The sequence below is a fragment of the Haliotis asinina genome, chromosome 7, assembly GCF_037392515.1.
Source record: "Haliotis asinina isolate JCU_RB_2024 chromosome 7, JCU_Hal_asi_v2, whole genome shotgun sequence".
NCBI lineage: Eukaryota > Metazoa > Mollusca > Gastropoda > Lepetellida > Haliotidae > Haliotis > Haliotis asinina.
Window position 1 is genome coordinate 56581354 of NC_090286.1, and position 24968 is coordinate 56606321.

A 24968-nucleotide genomic window follows, 5' to 3' on the forward strand; every position below is an offset into this window, starting at 1 on the left:
ACGTTAAACATGACAATTTGAAACTACGAGCAGAGGTGATTCCCCTGTGAATATACAAGCGATAATGTTCAAAATGTCTACCGTATACATAGTCTTTAGAGACTTTCCGATATCAGCTTGCTGGAGGGGTGTCCAAGGTATGCAATTCTCCTCCAAAATACACATTTAGTAACATTTATACCGGCAGTATGATAGCAATGTCTAATTTATATTGCTTCACTGAACACAAATTATACAGTCAGTTGTGACAAAAAGTCCCAATAAGATTGTAAATTGCTTATATATAATTGAAAAATAATTTATATACTGGCTAAGAGCTGCTTCACTCTTAGAGTGTTGGTTCGAGTCCCGGATGGGTTCTACTACAAACACTACCAGAATATGTACTTCATTGAGAAATTTCAGTGGCATATATAACGCGTGCATATGGCTGCTTTCTAAATCGCATTGCGTATTCATAGTATTGACAGATTAATAATACTCTGTGATAACTGTGACGTATGCAGCAAAATAAATGTGCACACAGTCAAATATGTTTGGAATCAAAGCGACATATACGTACGCTTGTACAATGTATATGTTAGGGAATCCTTCCACATCCGGTTGCGCTAGCCACAAACATGTGAACATGTGGTATAAGATGACAGAGACAAACACTGAACACAACCCAAAGCCGTCCCACCTCACCTATGACTCTAGTCCTCAACATAACGTTTTCTTTAGTAGATAACATAACTGCGTAGCAATTTGGATACGATTTGTACTGCATGCCGTGAATGGCGTTTGCAGGAGCTCGCTAGACGCTGCTGAGATTATCGACGCGCGGCTGCAGTTACTTACATGAGTTAGTTCGCTACCGCTGTGCAGCGGCTATCGTAGGGGAATCCCCGTTCTCACTATCAGAGCTGGAAAGTCAAGTCACAGCACGAAGAAAACATACTGTACCCATGACGGTGAGGGAGAAGTGTATGTTAACATGCACATTCTGTCACATGAACGATGACGCGGGTAAACAACAAGTAAGTATATACAAAAACCTACTATCAATAGTTCATTTGTATATGCTGTACATTACGCTGCGACCTCGTCCGTCGAGGCACCACAAATCTAAACTCTGAGATTTTGCTTTGTGTGCGACGGTGTTGAGACAGCAGCTCAGTAGATGTAACCGCTGTACTGGTTCGTGGTCTCAGTGGCGAATGATATATGTGAGGCGTATTTTGTATGTCAACCTGTAGCTGTGTGTTGATCTCTGCTACACCGTTGTTGCAAAAGCTCTTTTTGGTCGATATAACATGCCCTACTTCCGGTTTGTGTCGAACCAGCTCTGCTATGGCACATTACGGAAAACGAGAGTTACCCTACATGTGAAATGAATCAAATGTGTACCACGAACAACGTGTATATTCAAGTCACTTTTTACAAGATTCTTTAAAACAAATATGAGCGGTTATCTGTGGGGAATCCCCGAAAGTAGTTTCCCTTGTGGACTTCCCATGGACTAAAAATAGAAGCATTGCACAATACACCATGAGTGGGTGGAATCTCGTTACATTTGAACGGAGAGAGATTGCTGTTGTGCAGGGATATTATTTTACGTCCTTTGCTATTAAACTGAATTACATTGAATTGTATATAATGTAATTTTTACAATTACCAGTTAGTCCATGGGTGCAAATACGGATGATATGCAGGTGCCTAGAGCGAGCATCAGCTTAAGCTGCTTGAGTGTCTGTATCAAACATGATGAGTATGAATAATACCACATTTGACGTGGAGACATTTGAACTTATAATAAATTACGTTTGATTTTAACAGAACCTTTTGATTAATGCGGTATGGCAAAATGCTCGGCAAACGGAGAATAAGGTGGTGCAGTTTGGGGCGCATGTAGATAATCTTGTATTTATACTATCCATGATCATGTCCCACACGTCTCTTCACGTCAAGTAGGCACCAAGCAGTTCATCTATCAGTAGTGAATTCAGCGCCTACTGGTGGAAATCAGGGAAGAAGTGTGCCGAGATTTTACAAACGCCTGTGTGATTTAGTGTGTATTACACTAAAAACCAACAACAGCAGCTGTTAACTGTAACGTAATGACTTAGTTATAAGCACACACAACAAAACAAAGGAAGAAGGAAAATAATAAACATAAAAGAAAACCAACAAAACCAACATCCACTGAAATTAACGCAAACATTCTAATCTTATTCTAGCTCATTTTGAAAAGAAAACTACATAAACTGTGATAATCACACCCGTTATGCTATTATTACGCATATTACTGGGCGTTTTAATTAATGCCCATATGTCGTCATCTCGATACCAAGAGCAATTTGTAATGTGTACTGTTTCTCCAGTCTGCGTAACATTCATGTGTTCTCATGAAATATAACTACATGAGGAACTTAACACGCTCTTGATTATCTTTTGCAGGAACAAGGGGTTATATAGGTGTAAGGGATGCAGCAAAGAATTTCAAAACGATTTTGCATTATTCCAACATCTGACGGCAAGACAAAAGCGATGCTTGAACACTGCTTGCTTTTACTGTGAGTACGACGAAAACTCTCCAGTCCGTTTGTCAAATCATATAAAGGAACGACATTCTGTTTTCGAATGTACTTTTTGTAAAGAGAGATTCTTTTTGAGAACAAAGTTTGAAGAACACACGAAGAACCGGGAAGGAATAGTGAAATCATGGAAGAGTGGTTCTTTACCTGGAGTGAGCGAGTGGGAATCATACGACGAACTGATAGAACGCCTGACCCCTGACGCAGTTGTTTACCAGGAGTGCCACAGGGTGAAGGAGAGGTTGGAATGGTTTATGCGTCACAACACATCCTACAAGCAGTGCCACATCACCATGGTAAGGTTTAGATGGCGCGTCACGGAAAAGATAGATATTATGCTTTTACTGATGTACATTTAGTGTTATGGGAATATCATTATGATATATTACACCACCAACCACTGTTCATACCTTGAGATTCGAAGTGTTCGAATGTTTCCCATATAATATGAAAAATGAAATGTTCGCATACAGTCAAGGGGACAATCGAACCCCAGTCGTAACATCTAAGAGCCAAGACTTTAGCAAGGTAAACACCCATCTCTTGCATCCAATGAACAGTTATGTGTTTAGAATTTTAAAAAAAGTTTAAGACGCTGTTTGTAATTTTGAGCGATGTGAATGAGTGATTAGTTTTGTTCCGCTTTTATCCCACAGGTTTAAAAACTTAAAATTATTGTCCAGGAAGTATATATGTCTTCTCAAATATCAATGCACTTTGAATCTTACACCGTTTTATTTTGATTTTTCCAGGCAGGATCAATAGCGAAAGAAACTCCATTAAGAAAGGCAGATGTCGACCTGATTCTCTTCATGGATAAGTTTACAACAATTGAGAAATTCATAGACACCAAAAAGGAGATCATAGAACGCTTCCAACGTCATGTCGAAAATAGAGACATGAACTGGGCCCATGGGCTGAGATTTCAAAGACGCACACCTTACTCGATTCAGTTTGAGCTGAGTGTTAGCGGCAGCAGCACGTTGATGGATGTGGATCTGCTACCTGCCGTGCATCTGTTGCAGAGTAACTGCACCTTTTCTGAGAGGGGTACACGCTTGACTTTTCTGAAATTATCTATTAACGAACAGGAATTGAGCACTGTCTTTCACCATACATAAGTCTCTTTTTTTCATACATGATACGTGGACGATATTGACGGGGAATAAAGCTGGATTATTGCAGAGTGCGGCTCATTCACTTTCATGATTGGCAAAGCATGGTGATTTCTGAAAGTCGCCATATAGCTGAAATAATTTTGAGTGCGCCATAGAACGAAACTCATTCACACACTCTCTCACGACTGGCAAAGCATGCTGATTTCTGAAAGTTGCCGTACAACTGGAATATTAAGAATGAAGATTTTATGGATATCAACTTCTTTATATGAGAACCTGATGAATGATTAAGCATTAACTCCGAAACGTTGTGTTCTCATATAAAAAAGCTGATATCCATAAAATCTTCACTCTTATGTATTTCACTTCTAAATGCCCTTCAAAGAACTGGAATATTGTTGAGTGAGCCATAGAACGAGACTCATTCACCCACTCCCTCATGACTGGCAACGCGTACTGATTTCTGAAAGTCATGGACAGAATATGGGTATCATAAAGTCATTATTTTATGATTCGTGTGTGTAGGTGTCCCTGTTAATGTTCACAATGGCTGTATAAATTACAGTATTTTACTGACTGGTTGACTGGTTGACAAGAGGAATGAGATGCTGGATGCCAAACGTAGCACGATATCCCCCGAACAGTCCCTGATTGTAACACGTGGCAAGGAGGAAATTGTAAGTTAACATGGTTTTTTTTGCAGATGCATTGTACACAGAAATGAAGTGCATGCCAGAGATGGAGAGGAAACATTGTGTGCCGTGCCTGTCGGAGCTGCAGGTCCAGTTTGTGAAGAAGGTCCCAGACAGGCTGAAGCAAGTCATCAGGATAGTTAAGAACTGGATCAAAACCATCCGCGAGGTATGTCCTTTTGGGTATATGTTTTGTAAGCTATGAATAATGAATTATTGACTATTAACAACTAGCAAATAAACCCACAAAAGACAAACAATGACAACAAAACTAACATCATTAAACATGAAGGATATGAATGTGGCAAATACAAGCTCCAGCAACAGTGTGTTGCAATAGACCGATCCAGTCCGGGCCGATAAGCCCCGCCCACGTCGTTTTTGACGTCAAGGGGGACAACCACTGACTAATCACAATAGCGTCACCGCCGGCGAAACGTTCCTTATTGAGAACGGCGTTGATGAATTCTGCTCTTGGTAAGTTGGTATTTGTTGTTATTTAAAGTTCTTCGTATTTTATTTTTATATAACTTAGTTGACAGATTGTAACTGGCGACTTACAAGCTGGAGGAGGAATCGTCTCGGCCAGCTGCTGCATGAGAGTGGGAAGCGTATTTTCTCTCGAACCATACAATCTATCTCACAATTCATGTCCGTCTATAATACTAACAGAGAAAAGGTAGCTGAATTATGTTGTTCCTCTTAAATACCTATAGTAATTTTACAAAAGCCGTGAACACAACCGCTTGTTCACTTTGTGGGTCTGTTCGATATCTATAAATAGATAAATAAATAAATAGATAAAAACATATTTTCCGTCCACTACTTCGTGCATTTTATTTGTGTGTGTGTGTGTGTGTGTGTGTGTGTGTGTGTGTGTGTGTGTGTGTTATGTTTTTTAAACAGGATTACAAAACAAGCCCAGTTCGTTTCAGTAGTCCGTACGTTTCACTATCCGTACGTTTTTGATGAAAAACAGAAGTGTCAGGATTAATGCAGCCTAACTGTATTATAACCTATATTTGATCTTATTTTGGAAGAGGTAATTGGACTTGTATATAGTATGTTTCCATGGATGTACCTGGACATACCCTGAATATTCAGTACCTAATCTGCAACAATTCTCAGTACATTCTTTCTCGTCAAAATCAGTACACGATCCCAAAATAACACAATGACTATAAATATGGAAATGAGTTTGTTTAATCATCCTTTCCAGTTTATTTTTCTATGTGTACTTTGTTGTGGAATTCTAATTTACAAACATTCACAATTTTTAACTTCATGAACTGCCAGCATTTATGTACAGGTATTTCACACCACCATACCACAAAACAGATCCAAGATACAGCCTGCACCTGTACACTGACCCATCCTCCAGAAACAGGAAACCTGTGATGCAAACTCTTTGAACAGAGGATGCACAGTTATCCAACCAATAAATACCTTTGAAGTACAATAAATGAAGTAAACTTCTCTTTCTTCAGAGATATTCAACTGCTAATTACTAATGAACCTAAGCTGCAAAGAACATTTACTAAGTTCAAAGCATTTCGTCAATAAAATTACATATGGACTTTGTTGCGTCTTAACAATGGTAATCTTTGTTTTATTAGATTTGAGACCATATCCTTAAAGGACACAACATTAATTCTGATCTAATTCCTTTTCTGACATACCTACTAGTTTCATCAAAAATACATTAAAGTTGTTTCAAAATGTGCTAAAAGTCATAACAAAAGTTTAGGAAACACCCATGAAAATGCCCTAAAGCTTTCACCTCCTGCAAACCTGTGTGCAATTCAATATTGCGGTCATTTTCCAATTAATAATCCACAAACCTTAAACAATTTGTCCAAAAAGAAACATTTTGACAAACACTACTTTGACACAGTCTTCAAACTTTGGTCACCTCCTCAATAGGTGATGATTTCTACATCAAACATGGGTTAGATATATGTTTCAATTTTCATTCCAGTGATATGAATAGTCAGCTGAGAATTTTGTAAATGATTATATTCCAAGAAATCTCTGGATTTTGAAATAACTATTTAATGTGTTGCGAGTAATGTTCATTTTCGGAATGGCTTTTAGTAAATATTTTTTTTAGAAAAAGAAATATCTTAAAGTAAGAAAGCAGGAGCCAAGAAACTAAGTCAGTACCAAGTGCTTGTTCTGCCATGATATGTATACAGTTTTTGAATGCCTAGCTCTGCTTTAAAACCACATGAATCTATTACGTCAGTCACATAAGTATAATTATTTATAATTGATTAGTTTCATTACCTTTCTACGTTTACCAAAGGGCACAAGATTCTAAAAACATACTGTGCTACTACTTACAATGGTTTACTTCCATACGTGTTAAAATATGTTGCAACAAAAGTTCAAAACAAATAATGTTCTCTCAGTTAGGAAATACAATTTTATTTTATTCCGTCCAATTTTCCAGAAAGACATTATTCTTCTCGGATAGTTTTCGTCTCGTTTCACAGTTCCGTTCAACAGAGTCCCATGTCTTCAAAGAAATTCCGAAATGTTTAAGTCATGGTTTCATAGACAGTTGTTTGAAATAATTTTGATATTTTGGATGTTCTGTGATAGGCACGTGATAGCAGACACTGTCCGTTGGAATAAAAAGGTGTTGTTACACTTCAAATATTTTGCACTAAATTACAGATACTATACTGCACAGTAGGCCTTCAGTTTGTGCTTTTAAAACTTGAAAACATTCTAAATACGTGACAAATGTAAGTATATCTACGAGCAGGCAACAATATCCATGACGTTATTCCTTAATGTAACACGTTTTCCTATTTTGGTAGACACTAACCGAAATCAGATTTGTTCACCTTGCGTCACGGCTTTGCCGCCCGTCTTATTTTAGCTTTATAGTCTACCAACTCAATGCAGTATTGAATAAAAGCATGCGCAAGCAGATGTTGGTTTCATGTAGGATGGTGTCGACATTTAACTGATCGTGAGGCCTATCACATTTCTTGATCCACCTCAGTTTGTTTTGTCTTGGTTTTGTTGAACACATCAATTTGCAGCAATATAAAATAGATCTGAGTAAGTGAGTTCAGTTTTAAGCCGCACTCAGCAATATTCCAGCTATATGGCGGCGGTCTGTAAATACTCGAGTCTGGACCAGGTAATCCAGTGATCAACAACATGAACATTGATCTGCGCAACTGGAAACCGATGACATGTGTCAACCAAGTCAGTGACCCTGACAACCTGATCCTGCTAGTCGCCGATGATATGTGTCAACCTCTTACGACAAGCACAGTCGCCCTTTATGGGAAGGGGGGGGGGGGGTTGCTGAAGGCTTATTCTGCAGAAAATAGATGTAGCGCGCCCCGACTGTTGATTGGAAATTGGCGCATGCGTCAGTTTTAATCGACAGACTGGATCGGTCTATTGGTGCTGTTTTTATTGAAATGATATCAAATATTTACCGCTAGTCATATACCCATCTATTGTGATAAATAAGGGGTACCATGGTTACAGTCATCTTGAAGAGTTAATCAAGTAAATCCTAATGTCGAGTTAGTCAAATGTCAGTCATATATACTACCCATCAAAAGTTTAGACTCTCATCTCGTGCATGTGAACAGCTGCGTTTTGGTGTGAGGTTTTGTTAAAAGTTCGTCAATTTGCTGAACCCATGACCATAATCATTTCATCGATACAAATTTGTTTTACAAAACACCACTTCATGTGTAAAACAGTGTGGAAGATTTTCAAAATCTAGTTCAGAACATTTCTCTGAAGAAAGTGGCTAGATTTAAACTAGTGAGTCTAAACTTTTGATTGGTAAAATGTTTGGGTTAAAGGTGTTGATGGTTTGTGTTTGTATGTAGGAAGAGAGATGCAGAACAGTCCGGTGCTACTTCTGTGAGTTAGTGGTCATTGACTATTGGCTGAGGGACGGCTCTCCTCACCACAAGATCGATATTGAAGACTACGTCAAACAAGTCTTATACCAGCTTTGTTTCTGCCAGAGTCTTCGAATTGTTTGGCCTGATGAGTACGACTTCCTCAAATATAGAAATGAAGAGTAAGTATGGATGCTAAAAATACCAGATTCGATGGAATATGTGTTGACAGGAAGACAATATTACAATAGAATCACTTCCTGTGTTTGTGCTTAAATAAAATGAAATGATAACTCTATATAATATTAGGTCAACACTGAGAGTGATTGACGTCAGTGTGGACAGGAAAACGCTAAACCATTAACTAAATACGTTTGACGTGGTCTACCTGTAATTACAACAGTATTGATTACTTCCTAAACTATTCCCTTACTATTCACAATAATGTCTGGGCGGACCTTCACCTCTGCATTCATCTGTATGAACACATTATAAATACATAAACTACACTTTAGTGTGAGCATGTGGAACTACTGGGCTTTATACATGTATTTCAGACAGAGTATAAATGCCTTATGATAAACATTTTTGTATCTGTATTGCAGGGACAGGCCAATAGTACTAGATCCAGCAAATCCCTATGTGAACGTTGCTCCCAACATGAAAGATGCGTCACGAGTGAGTGAGCGCGCTATGGAGATGTTTCACAGATATGGCACTGTCAAACATAGTCACTTGATTCCTAACCACTATACATTCCAAAATATGGCTCTTACTGAGAGTCCTGCTGCCACCTTGCAAAGACCTGCTGACACCAGAATAGACATTGGTGATTCTGGGTTAAATGGGGTTTGTGCAGGTGATGTAGCGTTGCCATCGCTGACAATCCCTATAAGATCGAGCAAACCTACCTCGCAAGAAGCAGGTCGATGCTCCTGGAGGTGTAAGTGTGTGGCTGTGCTGATGCTGGTAACAGTTGCAGTAGTTTTGGGACTCATAATATGGGGCATAAACCTCTGAATTCCATCGGTCAAATACGAAATATAAATTATAATATTTGAACTGATACTGACTGTTCCGTCTGAGGATTAGAGCCACACGTCCGGACGTGTATAGGACCATGATGTTGATTCTGAACCGGAGTTGTTACTCAAGCAAACGTTACCTTTTTCCATGGTGATGCCGATACGTCCTACGCCATTCCGGGTACAACATTTAATGCTTTGTGTCGTCAGATGTCACATATCGCTCTTTTGATCGCAAGAACAATCATTCATATCAGTACTTGGTAATGGATGGTCAAGTTTTGATGAGTTTCCACTTCTTTGCTATGAGGACCACAACTTTTCGGAATACAGTTGAAGCTGTCAAAACCGGTATTTGTACAATCTGGCACGTTGTTAACACCGATATAAAATCTCAGTCCCGTCCATGACTTGTACATTTGTTATCAGGTCTGCAATCCGGCTCGTTGTCTAAACTGGATTATTGTTTCAGTTCCGATGAGCTTCCACTGTATATGCTTTTGACTTGTGTTCCTCATAAATAAAAACGAAACTCACATCCACAAAAAAACTCTCTTCCTCATGTGTATCACTTCTAAATGCCTTACGATGACAAGTTCATACTTACAATGAAATATCCTTAACCAGCATCATATGGGGCCAAAATCATAAGAGATAACACAGTATTTATGTCAATAAACATTGGTGTCATCTTCCTGCTGGTATGTCATTTTTACTCCAACGTAACTACGGGCAAGTTGAAGATGAACTTCAGTTCTCTGGGTTGTTTTTGAAATCCACGGACATGGTTTGAGTGTTGATAAGTAGCCTATGATTTCACCTTGGGAGAGAACAGCATGTTTGCTTTCAAGGACGGATTAATACGTGATTATAAAAGCAATAGCACTTCTGAAATATATGTTTTCCCCTTCCGGGTTTCCTGAAAAGACCCATACCCTTCCGTAAAGGGTCAAGAGGTTGTTTTCAACAAAATACAAGGGATCAATCATTGTAGACTATGTTGTTTGAACTGTGACATCAATAAGCGAGCAGATCCCCTTGAAGTGGCGTTCTTCTTGAGAGCATTTAAAAGTACACAAACATTTTGCAGATGAATAACTCGTAGACAACTGTCCTGCACTACTGAGACAGTGGACAATATGGGATAAGATCACTAGGTCAGTCTGAGATGTGTTCAATAGTTTCATCATGTTATGATAAAGGACATTTCATGATACTTAAACTGAAATAATTTCATATCTAGTTTCGGGATTTTAATTCATTATTAGATTAAGGTTCAAATCCAAAGGATGTTTGAATCATATCCGAAATCATATCAGTCAACGACTTCCAGTTCACACTGGCATAAAAGAAACAGTTCGGGTGACAGAAATGACGTTACCTTGTTTATATAATGTTTTCCAGGCACGAAGGATACAGTCTGACGATGCCAAATACGGAGGATCTTCAAGTTTAAGTCATCCATTGCACAAATCATGGCGACAATCGAAATCTAACTATATCAATCATTTAATGATAATTCTATTTCAAAATCATCAAAGGGATACACATGCCATATTCTCAATATCAGCTAAAAATAGAAAATTGCGTATTCAGAATTAATTCACGTTCAGCGAATAATGTCAACCTACCTTTATGATTATGCATAGGTTTTAGCTCTGCGTGTAATAACGTAAGTTTGAACTATTTCTTAGCGTACATGTACTTAATCTCGGGATGCCAGGGAAGAAGATCAGAAAGACAGTCGGGAGTTTTTATATTGTAAATATGTTATAAAGCAACATTTTGGAATTTGTTTCTCCTTATCCCTAAAGATTAAAATTTAGGTGTTCTCAAATTGTTCTTAAAGCATCCAAACCGCCAGTCCAATATTTTTGTCTGTCTGTCACCCTTAACGTCAGCGGCGTATATCTATGTCAATAGCATCAATATAGACTTCGCAATTAATTTCCAGAACGTCTGTGTTTAAGCAGCGTAAAAATATTAGCAGCGTACCTCATAAATAATGTATGTTTTTGCAACTTATTTTGAGCCGTGGTGCCTCAAGTCCAACTATATCTAAATGACCCATTTCATTTACACCTAGTTTATATCTAGCGTGAAGGACAACGCCTCTGCTCTTAGTTGCCGTATCTTTCTTGAAAGGCATGTGATACCCCGGGGTAGAAATCCATTAAGAACACCATTATCTCAACACGTTTTATTTAAGCATGCACCGCCATGAGTCAAATCCAATTTAACTAAGTCATCTTTACATGTATCATTACAATTGGGCACGCTTAGATGAACAGCCTTATACTCACCTGGAACTGGATTGGAGTGAACATCACCACAGCACAGTGAAAGAGCAAGAAGAAAATGGTATGTGTAGGCTATATAGACAAGGTTTCTGTAGAGCTATTGGAATAGAAAATAGAAATAGAAACAGTGTAATTATTTATTAGACAATATTGCGATAAACAGTCCTTCCTTCAGCCTCTTCTGTGTCACATCAACCGGTATCAAATATCAATATAGAGCAAATATAACAGAGGCTGACAGAAGTCCACTAGGAATAGAACAACAAACCGACAGAGGCTTCACCCACCTGAATACCTACATGTACAATGTTTTCTACAATATGCATTTGTACCTCACATGTCGCCATTTTTAACTCTCATGCCGTCATTTGTACCTCACATGCCGCCATTTGTAACTTTACATGCCAACATTAATATTTATAACTCACATGCGGTCATTTGTATCTTACATGCCGTCATTTATGACTCACATGTCAGGCGTACCTCACTTGTACCTCACATATGCCGTCATTTGTACATCACATGCAGTCATTTGCATCTCATATGCCGTCATCTGTAACTCGCACGCCATCACTTGTACCTCGCATGCCGAGTAATCTGGCTAAAGTAGGGGTTTATTTGCTCATTATTTATTAATAGCGATCATTGACAGTAGACTATTTTCAATCTGGATTCCTTAGGTCGCCTGATTTTATTTGAGCCACGTAATGAAAAAAATCCGAAATTTCCCCTGTTGTCTACTGATAACACCGTTAACGATATTCTTATTTACAATGAGCGATCTTTTTGTTGCGAGGGGCGATAACTCTCCTTTGACATAAGCGACGGTCCAACTTCTCGCTTCCGGTCTGGTCCCCGAGTCGATGTGCGTTGCGACAATTTGCTACATTTAAAGGCAGAACTCAGCTTACGCGTTGCCGTGTTCACATTCACTTAAAAAACTATCTTTTAACAATAAAAGTCATTAACTGACACATTTTCCTTTGATTTGTACTTTAGAAATGCATCGTGTGTTGCATTTCCAAGTGCAATACGAACTGACACTATATAGATAAAGAGGGAAAGCGCAATGTGGAAACGGTATATTACCTCGGTATTTTCTACGACAGAACACGAGGCAGTGCAAATGTAAGTCTTGGGTCTCGTAGCTTCTGTGAAAATTCTGTGTATATCTTATCACAACCCCTATGTTATTTCCATTGATAATTCTTTAACTATTGTCGGATTAAAATCTTGCATATAGGTTACCATAAAACCACCGATCTCAATGTGAAAAATCGGAGATATACCTCCAGCCAACGAGTATCCCCTGGAAGGTCTTTATCCCCAGTTTGTGATTATTACACATTCCTGACATTTTTGATGAAAGTCTGTATAAAATGTAATAGTTGGTTAGAAAGATATTAATTACGTTTTGAGCAGCAGTTCCTCACTCAACTGAATACATTTTGGTTCTAAATTGTTATACTTCTTTATATTTTTATGTATACTTACAAATGTGCTAGAGACCTATTATCCAAGCGGTTAGTCGGTTGCATCAGAAACACCAGTCATCATAGTTTGCAATAAAATATTTACCCCTTATAACATAAGTCCATCAGTCAGTGTTGTGAGTCATTTCTATATATGTGAATTAATTGATTAATTTCTTACAAAAAATAACACCTCTTGAAGCTCTTAATATAAAGAGTCATTTACAGAGATTTGTCTCAACAATCAACATATAACTTTAACTTTGTAATCTGATTTTCATTCAGCAGTTCTTAAAGAAAACTTTAGATTATGTAGGTCTGTTAGAAATTAATACAGAAAATGTGTCATAAATCAGATATATGTTTTTGATGACATAAATTCGAATTTAACCCCTCATGAATTTATTTTTTACATATTTAACAGGTAACATGTACAAAGATTGAATAAAGTCATCCATGTGTAATTTAATATTAAAGTACACACGCAACATAATACGAAAACTCAGATAGCATTACGACATTGTACAGTGCAGCTACAGTGTAATACGGGAAAAGATTCTTACTTTGTTTATATATTTGTGTTAGAATTTAAAAAAAAATCATTTATTGCAACAAAACATGAAGAGGTAGGTCTAATACATAAAATATGACTATTATAGTAATCTCACCATTGTGAAGGCAAGCTGTGTGTGTACACTACATTAAAATGTAAACCTTTTGTTGCTTTAAACACTTAACAGTGCCATTTATTACACTAGAGATTACAATTTATAATCAGTATAAACATATGTATTTTTTAGTTATGTAATGAAAAAAAACCCCAAGAATTTGGAAAGTGCCCTTGAATATGTACTTATCCTAGTAGTACTATTGTTTCCTCTGTGTATGAAATATTATATTTAATTAAATTCATATTTTAATATTAATCCCTTTTATTAAAAATTAGGAAAAAACAAAACATTTTAATTTATTCCCTTAAATCAGGATAATTAAATTGCAGTAGAAATTTGCAATGTTTTTATGCTTTATATGTCCTTACAGTGATTTTATATTTTTGCATCACAAAAAGTTACAGACATAAAAAAGTATGTTATGCCCATGTTTATCGTATTTCAACATTGCATGGCCACACGTAGGTGATGACTGACATAATTCGTCCGTTATTGTTATTTTATAATTACTTGGCCATTGTTTCTGACCTCTCTCTCTACCTGCTAAATATTTGTGTTGTCAAAAATCTCAATCCCATCTTCTATGACCCGATGAAATTTACAAGACGGTGTTTCACATTTTGCACACAGCAGCGACTCCTCGCCACATTAAAGTTCATGAATGCAGCCACATCGACTATAATTCTAAAGCGATTTGAGTACATATACAATTAAAATACATTGCAGTCTTAAATGTGCGATGTTGAGTGATCTAGTGTCGGGCTTAAATTATCGATAGCAAAACGTCAACAAAACGACAAAACATGACCTGAAAACGATCAGCTGATTCCACCGCCATTCTTCGAACTGCTATTTCTCGATTCATGAATAATTGAATAAATATTTCAGGACATAACACTTAATATATCATCGTAAAAGGGAAAAGATATACTGTCCATGCAACAGCGTGAACGTTCGCGGTGACGGTGAAGGTGGTACTGGTTAACTGTCTGTAAGTGTAATAGTAACGCGTATGGCGCACATTGCGCATAGGACATGCTCTGTCAGTTTCAGGCCGGACCGTCCGGATCAGCGCACCTAGCGGATTAGTGAAGGGAAGATGAATTCAAAATGATCGCCCATTAGCTTGAATCATGACATGTATGTTGTGAACATTTCCTTGAATGATAGCAGATGAAGGTCGACATTATGTGCAAGATTATTTCCTCCCCTCCTGAACTCCAGTGACCAGGAGAACTATTATACCTCAACGTATACCTGTGTCGACTGGACGTACTGATGACAGCAACAGCGTACGGCAAGTCAGGTGATACCTACATTCTGCCTAGTTGTTTATATATTTCAAATGCACCAGATAAATTTTCGAAGGTAGGACAACCCTCTCTCACTTAAGAAGGTTGTTTGGAGTTTGACTAATTACGAAAGAAACGGATAGTTCTGTAATTGTTTCTAGTCAATGTGTGGTAACTGATATTCATACATGCGACCAACATTATACATATTAATAACAGGCTGATACTTGAATAGCCAGATGACTAATGGTCAACGTTGTGTGCTTCAAAATAGACCTTTAAGCATATTGCGCATCACACAAATGCTTCCTTTTGATAACAAGAGTGGCGTTTTATGCTGAGCGAGTGCAACATATCCACTCCTTTATGGCAAGCAGGTGTAGAGTCAGCAATGAGGAAGTGTACCACACAGCCTTCCCACTCTGTGACGCATAGAACCCGGTTCACTGGAATAGGTCGACTAGATAGGTATAGACAGGACAATCCCAGCTAATCCTGGGTAAAACTGTATGACCAGGAGTCAAGTTAATTGAGTATCTGTACATTTGAAACACATGCTCTCACACACTCAAACACACACACACACATTGCACACTCACTCACTCAAGAGCAACGCTGTGATTGTTTAATCACAGGAGGCATTTACGAGAAAGAAAACGGAGAGGTCTGTTCTGTGAAATAGGACATGTAAACGCGGAATGAAAAGTATCTCGATATTTTAATACCAAGACAAGGAAGTTGAAACATATTGTTGAAGCCGCATGCAAAACGGACTCCCGTACACCCTGCTTGCACAATGCCCGCTGTAAGTGAGGCTACCCTTCAGATCTGAAGTGAGCAACATAATGTTCGCGGTAGTAATATTCCAGTTACGTTACGATAGGGTGACTGTACATAGATATCTCGTTACGACAGGGTGACTGTATATAGATCTCTCGTTACGACAGGGTGACTGTACATAGATCTCTCGTTACGACAGGGTGACTGTACGTAGATCTCTCCTTACGACAGGGTGACTGTACATAGATCTCTCGTTACGACAGGGTGACTGTACATAGATCTCTCCTTACGACAGGGTGACTGTACATAGATCTCTCGTTACGACAGGGTGACTGTACATAGATCTCTCGTTACGACAGGGTGACTGTACGTAGATCTCTCGTTACGACAGGGTGACTGTACGTAGATCTCTCGTTACGACAGGGTGACTGTACATAGATCTCTCGTTACGACAGGGTGACTGTACATAGATCTCTCGTTACGACAGGGTGACTGTACATAGATCTCTCCTTACGACAGGGTGACTGTACATAGATCTCTCCTTACGACAGGGTGACTGTACATAGATCTCTCGTTACGACAGGGTGACTGTACATAGATCTCTCGTTACGACAGGGTGACTGTACGTAGATCTCTCGTTACGACAGGGTGACTGTACGTAGATCTCTCGTTACGACAGGGTGACTGTACATAGATCTCTCGTTACGACAGGGTGACTGTACATAGATCTCTCGTTACGACAGGGTGACTGTACATAGATCTCTCCTTACGACAGGGTGACTGTACATAGATCTCTCCTTACGACAGGGTGACTGTACATAGATCTCTCGTTACGACAGGGTGACTGTACATAGATCTCTCATTACGACAGGGTGACTGTACATAGATCTCTCGTTACGACAACCAATCGTTATTCCAATCTAAATGTGTTGAACAAGTGACAGAAAGACGAACGTCAATAGACGACGTTGGAATATGGAATCCGCCACGTCACAGAACCTGAATATCTGGGCCTAGATGTTCGAATCTCTCTTTGGGCTAAGATATCATAAGTCCCATAAATAACATTAACTTACTTTTGGAGCTAAGAGAGCTTCTAAACTCCAGGCCCTGATTCCATTTTATTCGAGGCCTGTGACCGCCTTCTGGTATTGGTTACCTATTAGTGTTTGATAGTACAACATCCATTATGTGACCTTCGTGTAAAATACTTTAACTTCATTGTTCACTGACGCGTTCAGAAGTTTCCGTATCAAACCTCCCAGGAGAGTGACAGCTGTAAAATATATCACCCGTTGCTACGGTAACCACCAAACACAACTCTACCATGACTTCAGTAAGTACTGGATTCTGATTGGTTAATCAAAATCATTCAGAGGTATATAACTTGATTTTCCAACATTTTATGTATCTTTTTAAAATCTGAATAATGCCGTTGTGGTAGCATGGAGATAAACGTACTGTGTTGGAAAATCGCGTTCGGTTTTAAATCAAATTTAGAGCTTTAAACTTTCATTATATACCTATGATTTTCCAACACAGTATGTTTATCTCCTAATTAACCATTTTCATAGCAGTTGTTATCTTGTCAGATAATTTGTTGTTTCAAAGGCATAACAAACAACAGGAATAGACGTCACCTTCCGTAGCGACACCAACCTGAAAACGCTTCTATCAGCTAATGGACGCGGGCCAACTACACCTAAATGCAACAATCCAGCAGGATGCATCTACCAGATCCAATGCGGTTGTAAAGAGACATATATAGTCTGGTTCATAATTATTGAGAATTTTTCTTCTTACTTTGAGCTATCCTAACACCTCAACTGATTCACTGATACTTAAAACTAAGTAATGGTATAAGGGAGGTAACTCATCTTGGCCTACTGAGTATAGTACAATTAGAGTTACCTCCCCTGAATTTGTAGCAGACGTCATTTTCCTCAGCACTGGCAACAATGTCTGCTGAAGATAAAAGAAGGTTGATTTTTTAGTTGTGTAATCAAGGAATTGATGATGTAAATACATTGGCAGAGAGAACAGGAACTCCTCTTTCTACTGTGTATAGGATTAGGAAGAATTTTAAAGAGGGAAAGGATTTGGGGCACCAGAAAGGAGCAGGGAGCCTCAGAAAATTGGACTTCTCAGATCGCGTCCGGCTGGGAATTTTAGCGTCTAAAAAGCAAAGGGCAAGCATCTCCAACATCAGGTATGAAATGATAGAAAGGGGATCAACAGTTGTATCAAAATCTACAGTTAGAAGAAATTTGATTGATCTTAGATGGGAGAAAAAGACTGGAATTCCTTCTCCTCTCATGAAACAAGAACATAAAGACAGGCGTGTTGAGTGGTGTTTGGCACATGAAAACTTTGACTGGGAAAATGTGATTTTTACTGATGAAAGCTCAATATGGGTATATCCCAATAATGTGAAAATATGGACAAAGTCTGCGTCAGCACCGTTGTATCGACGACCTAAATACAGCCCAAAGTTTCATGTATGGGGAGGGATATCCTTATTAGGAACGACCCCGCTGTGTGTGTTTGAGGGAAATCTGACAAGTCAACGCTACACTAACATATTAGATAATTTTCTCCTTCCAAGTGCACATGTGTTTTATGGAAATGACTGGATTTTGCAGCAAAATAATGATCCTAAACACACCGCAAAACATGCCAAGCAGTGGTTTCAGGAGAAAAATGTGACTGCATTACCATTTCCTGGATATAGTCCTGACTTAAATCCCATTGAAAACATTTGGGGGATGATGAAGGAATGTGTGAATCAAAAGGGGTTGACAAAAATTGAAGACATGAAGAGAGAAGTGGTCCGATACTGGGACAGCATAACTCACGAGACACTAACCTCTCTGATAGGAAGTATGCCTACCCGTCTTAGACTGTGCCGTGAAGCTCAAGGAGACTTGATAAAATATTAAATTGTTACCTACACAACATGAAAAGGTCAGTTCACTTTTACAATACATTCAATTTTATCTGATTTGTTCTCGTTTAATAATATGAAATGCTTTAGCTATTCTCAATAATTTTGAACCATACTGTATAGGAGAAACTGGTCAGCCACTGGCTGTCAGGTTAAAAGAACACAAAACATAAGTTCAAAATTTGGATCAGAAGTCTGCTGTATGTGAACACATCATGCACAACCCCAATCACAAGATTGTTTGGGACAACACCAGGACATTAGTTAGGAACGCCAATGACTATAAAAAACGCAAGCTCCTAGAAGCCATTGCAATCAAGCGGTACAAGCCCTCAATCAACAGAGACGGTGGTGTTTACTTACCCAATGCATGGAACCACCTTATCCTCAGTGACTAATCTTTATCCAAACGTCTTTATCTGTAACTCGTTAACCTAATCAATACAAACCTGCACGCCAATCAGTTGAAGCCTGTACATAAGTTGAAGCCTGTACATCAATCAATCGAAGCCGGTACATCAATTAATAGAAACCTGTATATCTTGTTACCCATTGTTATCAGTCTACTGTTATGTGTATATATACTACAACCCTTTAGTTTTACCCTCACTTCACCTGAAGAAGAGACTAGGAACTGTCTCGAGACGTTGTGACCTTGTATAAGAAAGAAGTTGAACCATAAAGCATTTTTAGTTTGTCAGATAATGTTTCCCTGATTTTAGAATTCCAGTCAACAGGCAGACACAATATCGTTTACATGCCATATAATCAAAAGCGATCTTGAAAATTTAATGAAATTTTGTACTTTTAATATATGTATAAATATAAATACGGTGTACGCTTTGGTGTACTCTTTTATCTAGCAGCGTTATCTCTCGCCTACCGGTTCGGGTAACATTACCACAAAGAGAAGTATATCAGATCGTATTACCCTCGCGAATAGCACACGACGTATACTATTAATATCACTATCAACTCCCAGTAGGTTCACCAATATAAACAGCGCTTATGAACAAACATAACGTCAAGCATGGGCGCATATAACCACATGCCTATTGTGCTTCACTTACAAGTAGGCAGATATGTTTGCCATTATAATATTAACGCTTTTAACTGATAATAAACAATTGATGTAATACTGGTATAGCGTGTTAGTAGGGTTTTGTTGTGACAGGAAGCACGCCAAGGAGGTATGGTGAGTGAGTGAGTTAATATTAATCGTCACAACGGCAGTATTGCAGCCATGTCGTGACGAGAATAGTTAACACAAGAAAGTACTATATGTATATTAAAAAAAACTGTCGACGAGGGACAGTAAAAGACCTAGCATATCACAGTTTGACTTAAAACTAGTGTGGAAAGTTAAAATTATTATAACTATTTGGACAATACAACATAAAAACAGGGTATAGATCGCCAACAACAGAAGGCAGATCACCAGATTAGGGACCATAGGGACTTACAGTACCTTTGCTACTTTACACCATCACTTCGATTGTAAGCAACGTCAGCCACAATTAAAAATACAAGAATACTACACCTACAATCCTGATAAGTTTAAATTTATCTTGAAGGTTTTGGGACTTACATACCCAAGGAGATATAGGATGAATTTGCCACTGGACTGCAATGATTCTTGTACGCGATGCAGACAAGTGTGTTTCAATTGTACATTTGAGGCTTAGATCAGATATAGAATAGGTTTTATGGTAATGCCGATAAGTGTGATAATGCAATGAATTTACCTCCAACATTTGTGCATTGCATGATAAGGTAATGTGACTATGTCAGTTGTACCCTGTGTACAACGTACTCTCGACGCGACCATGATAAGGCCACCATAAAGTTTACATTCCATGTTTGTCGTGTCTCTATTTTCATTTTAACTCTTGGGTGGTTCTATTCATGCGTCTGATTCCGAGAAGCTGGGACTATATTTAACCGTGACTCGACACTAACAGGTGAAGGATTTGCTGGTGTCATAAGGCACAGGACCGCGGACTGTTAATATCTCGCGTGTGAGTTGCTACAAAATTGATACTATTACTAAATGAGGGTCAGACATGACCAGCAAACACTAACACACTACCATAGCCGCGTGGTATACCTCTACCCGCCATTGTCACTGAGGGCAGTGATTAAGGTCTGGGGTCGATTCCTCAAAAGGGTGAGATGTGTGTTATTCAGTTTCTGTAACCGTGGTTGTGTTATTGTTGGAATTGTGATGAAAGCGGCATAAAACCATATTCACTCACTGAATCTGAAATTTTACTTTAAGCTTATTTGTTCCCAACTTCCTTTACGTTTGAGCTGAGTTTTAACATGCGTTCCGCCACAGTTTGGTGTCTTGTTTCGTTTCAGTGATCAACAGCAGTGTAACAATGGGGGCTCATTCAGCGCAGCTGCTATGTGTATTGATAGGTAAGTGATCGCTTGTGTCGGTCGTTTATCTGACGAAATACAACTACCCCTTCTTCGGGTAGGGATTTCCATTGTACGGATTGGGGAGAAATGAAGAAAAAAGAATCTAATCTGCAATGATGCATACAATTTCAATACCAGTAAGTAGCAGTTTTATCTCTGTTCTTTTACATCGTCAAGAACGATGTCGAAAAGGATGGTTTTGAAACCCGTTATAACCCAAAGGGTACAGAGGTCAGAGTTCAGATGTACGATATGGGATCACAGACGATAACTTACAAATACGTATATTTCTCATCTAGCACAAGTTCCATGTCCCCAATTGGTGAATTGGTGAAACAAATATTGATCGAATTAGTTTCATTAATTAACGTATTACCTTTACTTTCGAAGCAGTACTTCTGAAAGTAGTAACACTTGAAACAATATGTCCGACACAGCTGAACATATGATAAATGGCCATCTTCCCACCCCATATGTTGACGTGGTTGTACTTAACTCCGATTTCTCTCTGCTGTCCATGCCGGCCAACACGACTGTTCAGAGTGGAAGCACTATTTGCAAGTCGATGGTTTACTTATGGAAACGAGCCTAATGACCTCAACGAAACACCTTGACCTTTGGGGGGTTTCAGTTGCAGACGAGTGCAGAGTATAGTGACAGATGATTATGTGGCCCCGACGTAATAGTTGTTCATGTGTGATTTACCTGTGTGTGCTAGATGGTATCTGATAAGCATTTGTGCTGATGTGGACTGTATACACACGTATCCAGTTACTGACAGCCATCTTTTCATGGATCGACGCATAGGCTGTTGGTAAATCAATTTTATCTTTTTCAATGTGTCATTGTGTGACGAGTCTGAGATGGAAAGAGGTATCGATTGAAAGATGATGTCTCCTTTAGCTTATCAAAACCACATATTCTTCACTGTCATTGTAGAATTCTCCAATATATATGTAATTCTGATAATAACTGATAACATGTCGAATACCCAAAATCACTTTCATTGGTAAAGAAGTGAATATTTCCTTTATGTCGAATATATACACTTAGCGTATATTCTTTCTGAGAGACATTGGACAGTGATGATGAATTGATGATGTCACTTTTCAAGAAATTATTTTCTAAAGTTGAGAATGTTAACGTTGAACTAACTATAAGACTGCTGCCTGAACCACCGTGTTGCTTCCATATCATGTTAGCAGACATTTGTTTCTCTTTTCCACCAATTTCTCAATGCATGTATGTTCATGCCCTGTGCCACGACCAAAACGTATTGTGTCAAAGTTTCGACTCTGTAGATAGATTGCTGGCTGCACTGTTAAAGGGACCAATTGTTTTCTACGGAGAAGCATGTACAATGTAAATTACGCCAATTACATCAATGTCCGACCCCCACCGCCCATGTTTATGTGTACAAAATCACTGACGCCCCTACTTCCTCCGAACAAAATGGGTGAATCACCCCTCTTAAAATCGTCATCACCACCCATCCACCCAAGATATAGATTATGAACTATCCCGTATCCTATAATTACTACTTACTGCGTGTATGGGAACCGATGACTTGTCAACCAAGTCAGGGAGCCAGACCACCCTATCCCGTTAATCGGGCCTTTAATCCGGCCACTAGTGGTTGTAATATCAACTAACACAAACTGAAACTATTATTGCATTACACATTGCGTATATATAGCTTAATAATAATGATGATAATAATATCTCTTGTCTTTCAGCTGGACTTCTTTGGGATCTGGGCAGTGTAAGTACATGTAGTCGACTTAATGGAGAATTCCGTTGGTGGTTTTATCCAATCGTCGTTCTCACAAATCCCAGATTATAATCACAGAAGTCATATACATATGGGAAACAACTCTTTTACTTTTGAATTTTGTTCCCAGTTCCGAATAGAGTTATTTCCCATGATCCATTAGACGACAGCTCTGTTGACAGTCTAAATTCAACTCGTAACTGATAACATTTAGTAGCACTCGTTGTTATGGGTATATATGTACTCACAATAAGTTTGTTAATGTTATAGAATATACCAAGAATAGCTTGCACATAAATTAGAGATATGTGTGACAGGTGAACGCTTGACTACCCACTAGTCTAGAGATCGATCATGACAATAGGGAATACAGACAATACTGAACGACCTTGACTGCGACATGTAGATTCCATTTCCGAACACATTTAGTCATTTATTATTCAGCCCCTTAACTATGGAAGATACTATTTATAATTTTAGGGAAAGGTATACCAGCTACTAGCCCTGGGAAATAGTATCAACGCTTCCATTACAAGTGAAGATTACAAGACACTGAATACGAACCTGATGGATGTTGTCAGTAAGAATACCATGTTCCATGCGGCGTACCGTGGTGCATCAGATGAACAGAGAGACCGCATCGTATCTCAGGGGAAGTCATACGGCTTGACTGAAGATGAAGCCTTGGCAGTCATGCTATATACTGACACTTCCGTGAATGGCGAATTCAACATGATTTTAAGAGATGGAATTCGACACAAATATGATATACCACAACGAGTCCTACATTTTAATCTCGTTAGCGCTTTAGAAAAGTTACGAGTGTTACAAATGCTTCCTCGTCTTTTGTACAGAGATGATCCCAACTCTTATCGGCACTTAAGCGAGGGCGACAAAGTTCAGCTTGCTGGATTTACTTCTACTGTTAGTAACATGGCGATAGCCAACCGATTCCGCAAGAAACGTCACACTTTGTTTGTGTTAAAGGGTGTTGCCTTCGGGGCAGCTATAACAAAGTTGTCTCTTTACCCCGAAGAAGCCGAGATCCTAATTCCTCCATATGAAACGTTTAGAATTTCCCGAGTTGCCAAAGATGATAAAGGTCCAGTCATTGAACTTATTAGCATTGGAGAGACTTGTGTGAAGAAGATGCAAAAGCCAGGATGTCAGTGTTGTAGACAATCAGAGGGAGAGATTTTCAGTGAGGCGTTCCAGGACTGGGGAATATTTACAGTGTGTGCTTTAGTGTTTATGATTACCGTATTAATAACATGTTAATGTTGTTTCTAGTGTCGAACGGCCAGATCATGTTAATTTACAAATTATTGCTTTTACGGTAGAAATTATACCTGTTTTCTGTCAGCGGGAATCCAAAAACTATTTTCGACTATATTGATTCAAACATGCATCTCTTGGGTGGGATAAGCCTGCCTTGTTAAAATGCTACGTAGAGTTGAAATCTCTGAGAGTAACCAAATTACTGTCTTTTACTACGATGATTTTTTTCTCATCGGTCCTGAAAGTGGACAAAAACTCATCTCGAGGGTCAATGAAAATAGATCTTATGAATAAAACCATTTATATTACATGCACCAACTGTCCATCTTATGCCGACGAATTAATTATTGTGATAATGATTCACACATACGCGCTTTAGATTTTAATTGCATTCGAAAATGTGAGTCTGTTTTAGCACTGCTGGATATGTTTGTGTGTTTATATATTTATATAGCGCACATACCCATGCAATTATTGCTTGCTCAAGGCGCAGTTATTTGTCGCTTTTAATTATAACCATGTGATTCAAAGTCTGAAAAGTATCCTAAAATAGTTTACTATTCACTACAATATACTTGTGTGATTATTTGTGATGCGTTTAGCGTCAGAATTTGTCTCTTTCTTAAACTATTAAATACGTTTGCAATTAAGAGTCTTACCTAGTATTGAATTATTTATGACAATTTTCCAACAGTGGAATAAATACGCTGTGATTGTACGTCACGTTAACATATTTTGTTGGTA

General features: G+C 38.5%; 2 protein-coding genes across 3 annotated transcripts; both read left to right on the top strand.

Moving 5' to 3' along the window:
* Window positions 1-847: 847 nt before the first annotated feature.
* LOC137290717 (2'-5'-oligoadenylate synthase 1-like) lies at window positions 848-9986 on the top strand. Its single transcript, XM_067821809.1, has 6 exons — window positions 848-1019; window positions 2440-2872; window positions 3329-3626; window positions 4398-4555; window positions 8253-8449; window positions 8873-9986. Exons 1-6 carry the CDS (start codon window positions 1000-1002, stop codon window positions 9285-9287), a joined length of 1521 nt encoding a protein of 506 aa, XP_067677910.1. The 5' UTR covers window positions 848-999; the 3' UTR covers window positions 9288-9986.
* A 4796-nt stretch (window positions 9987-14782) lies between these two features.
* On the top strand, window positions 14783-24952 carry LOC137291395 (ecto-ADP-ribosyltransferase 5-like). Of its 2 annotated transcripts, none has more exons than XM_067822726.1 (4): window positions 14783-15041; window positions 21113-21172; window positions 22912-22937; window positions 23427-24952. In XM_067822726.1, the coding sequence occupies exons 1-4, from the start codon at window positions 15014-15016 to the stop codon at window positions 24222-24224; spliced, it is 912 nt and encodes a 303-aa protein (XP_067678827.1). In that variant the 5' UTR covers window positions 14783-15013; the 3' UTR covers window positions 24225-24952. The 2 variants fall into 2 exon arrangements, with proteins under 2 accessions (XP_067678827.1, XP_067678828.1); XM_067822727.1 differs by lacking the exon at window positions 14783-15041 and adding an exon at window positions 20747-20769.
* Window positions 24953-24968: the final 16 nt, after the last annotated feature.

What these genes read in the sequence shown, in the direction of transcription:
- LOC137291395 (XM_067822726.1), top strand. Translation starts at nt 15,014, where the DNA reads ATGACAGCAACAGCGTACGGCAAGTCAG. An exon ending in GCTGCTATGTGTATTGATAG is followed by an intron (nt 21,173 to 22,911) that starts GTAAGTGATCGC and finishes CTTGTCTTTCAG; the next exon opens with CTGGACTTCTTTGGGATCTG. An exon ending in TTCTTTGGGATCTGGGCAGT is followed by an intron (nt 22,938 to 23,426) that starts GTAAGTACATGT and finishes TTATAATTTTAG; the next exon opens with GGAAAGGTATACCAGCTACT.
- LOC137290717 (XM_067821809.1), top strand. Translation starts at nt 1,000, where the DNA reads ATGACGCGGGTAAACAACAA. An exon ending in ATGACGCGGGTAAACAACAA is followed by an intron (nt 1,020 to 2,439) that starts GTAAGTATATAC and finishes TATCTTTTGCAG; the next exon opens with GAACAAGGGGTTATATAGGT. An exon ending in AGCAGTGCCACATCACCATG is followed by an intron (nt 2,873 to 3,328) that starts GTAAGGTTTAGA and finishes TGATTTTTCCAG; the next exon opens with GCAGGATCAATAGCGAAAGA.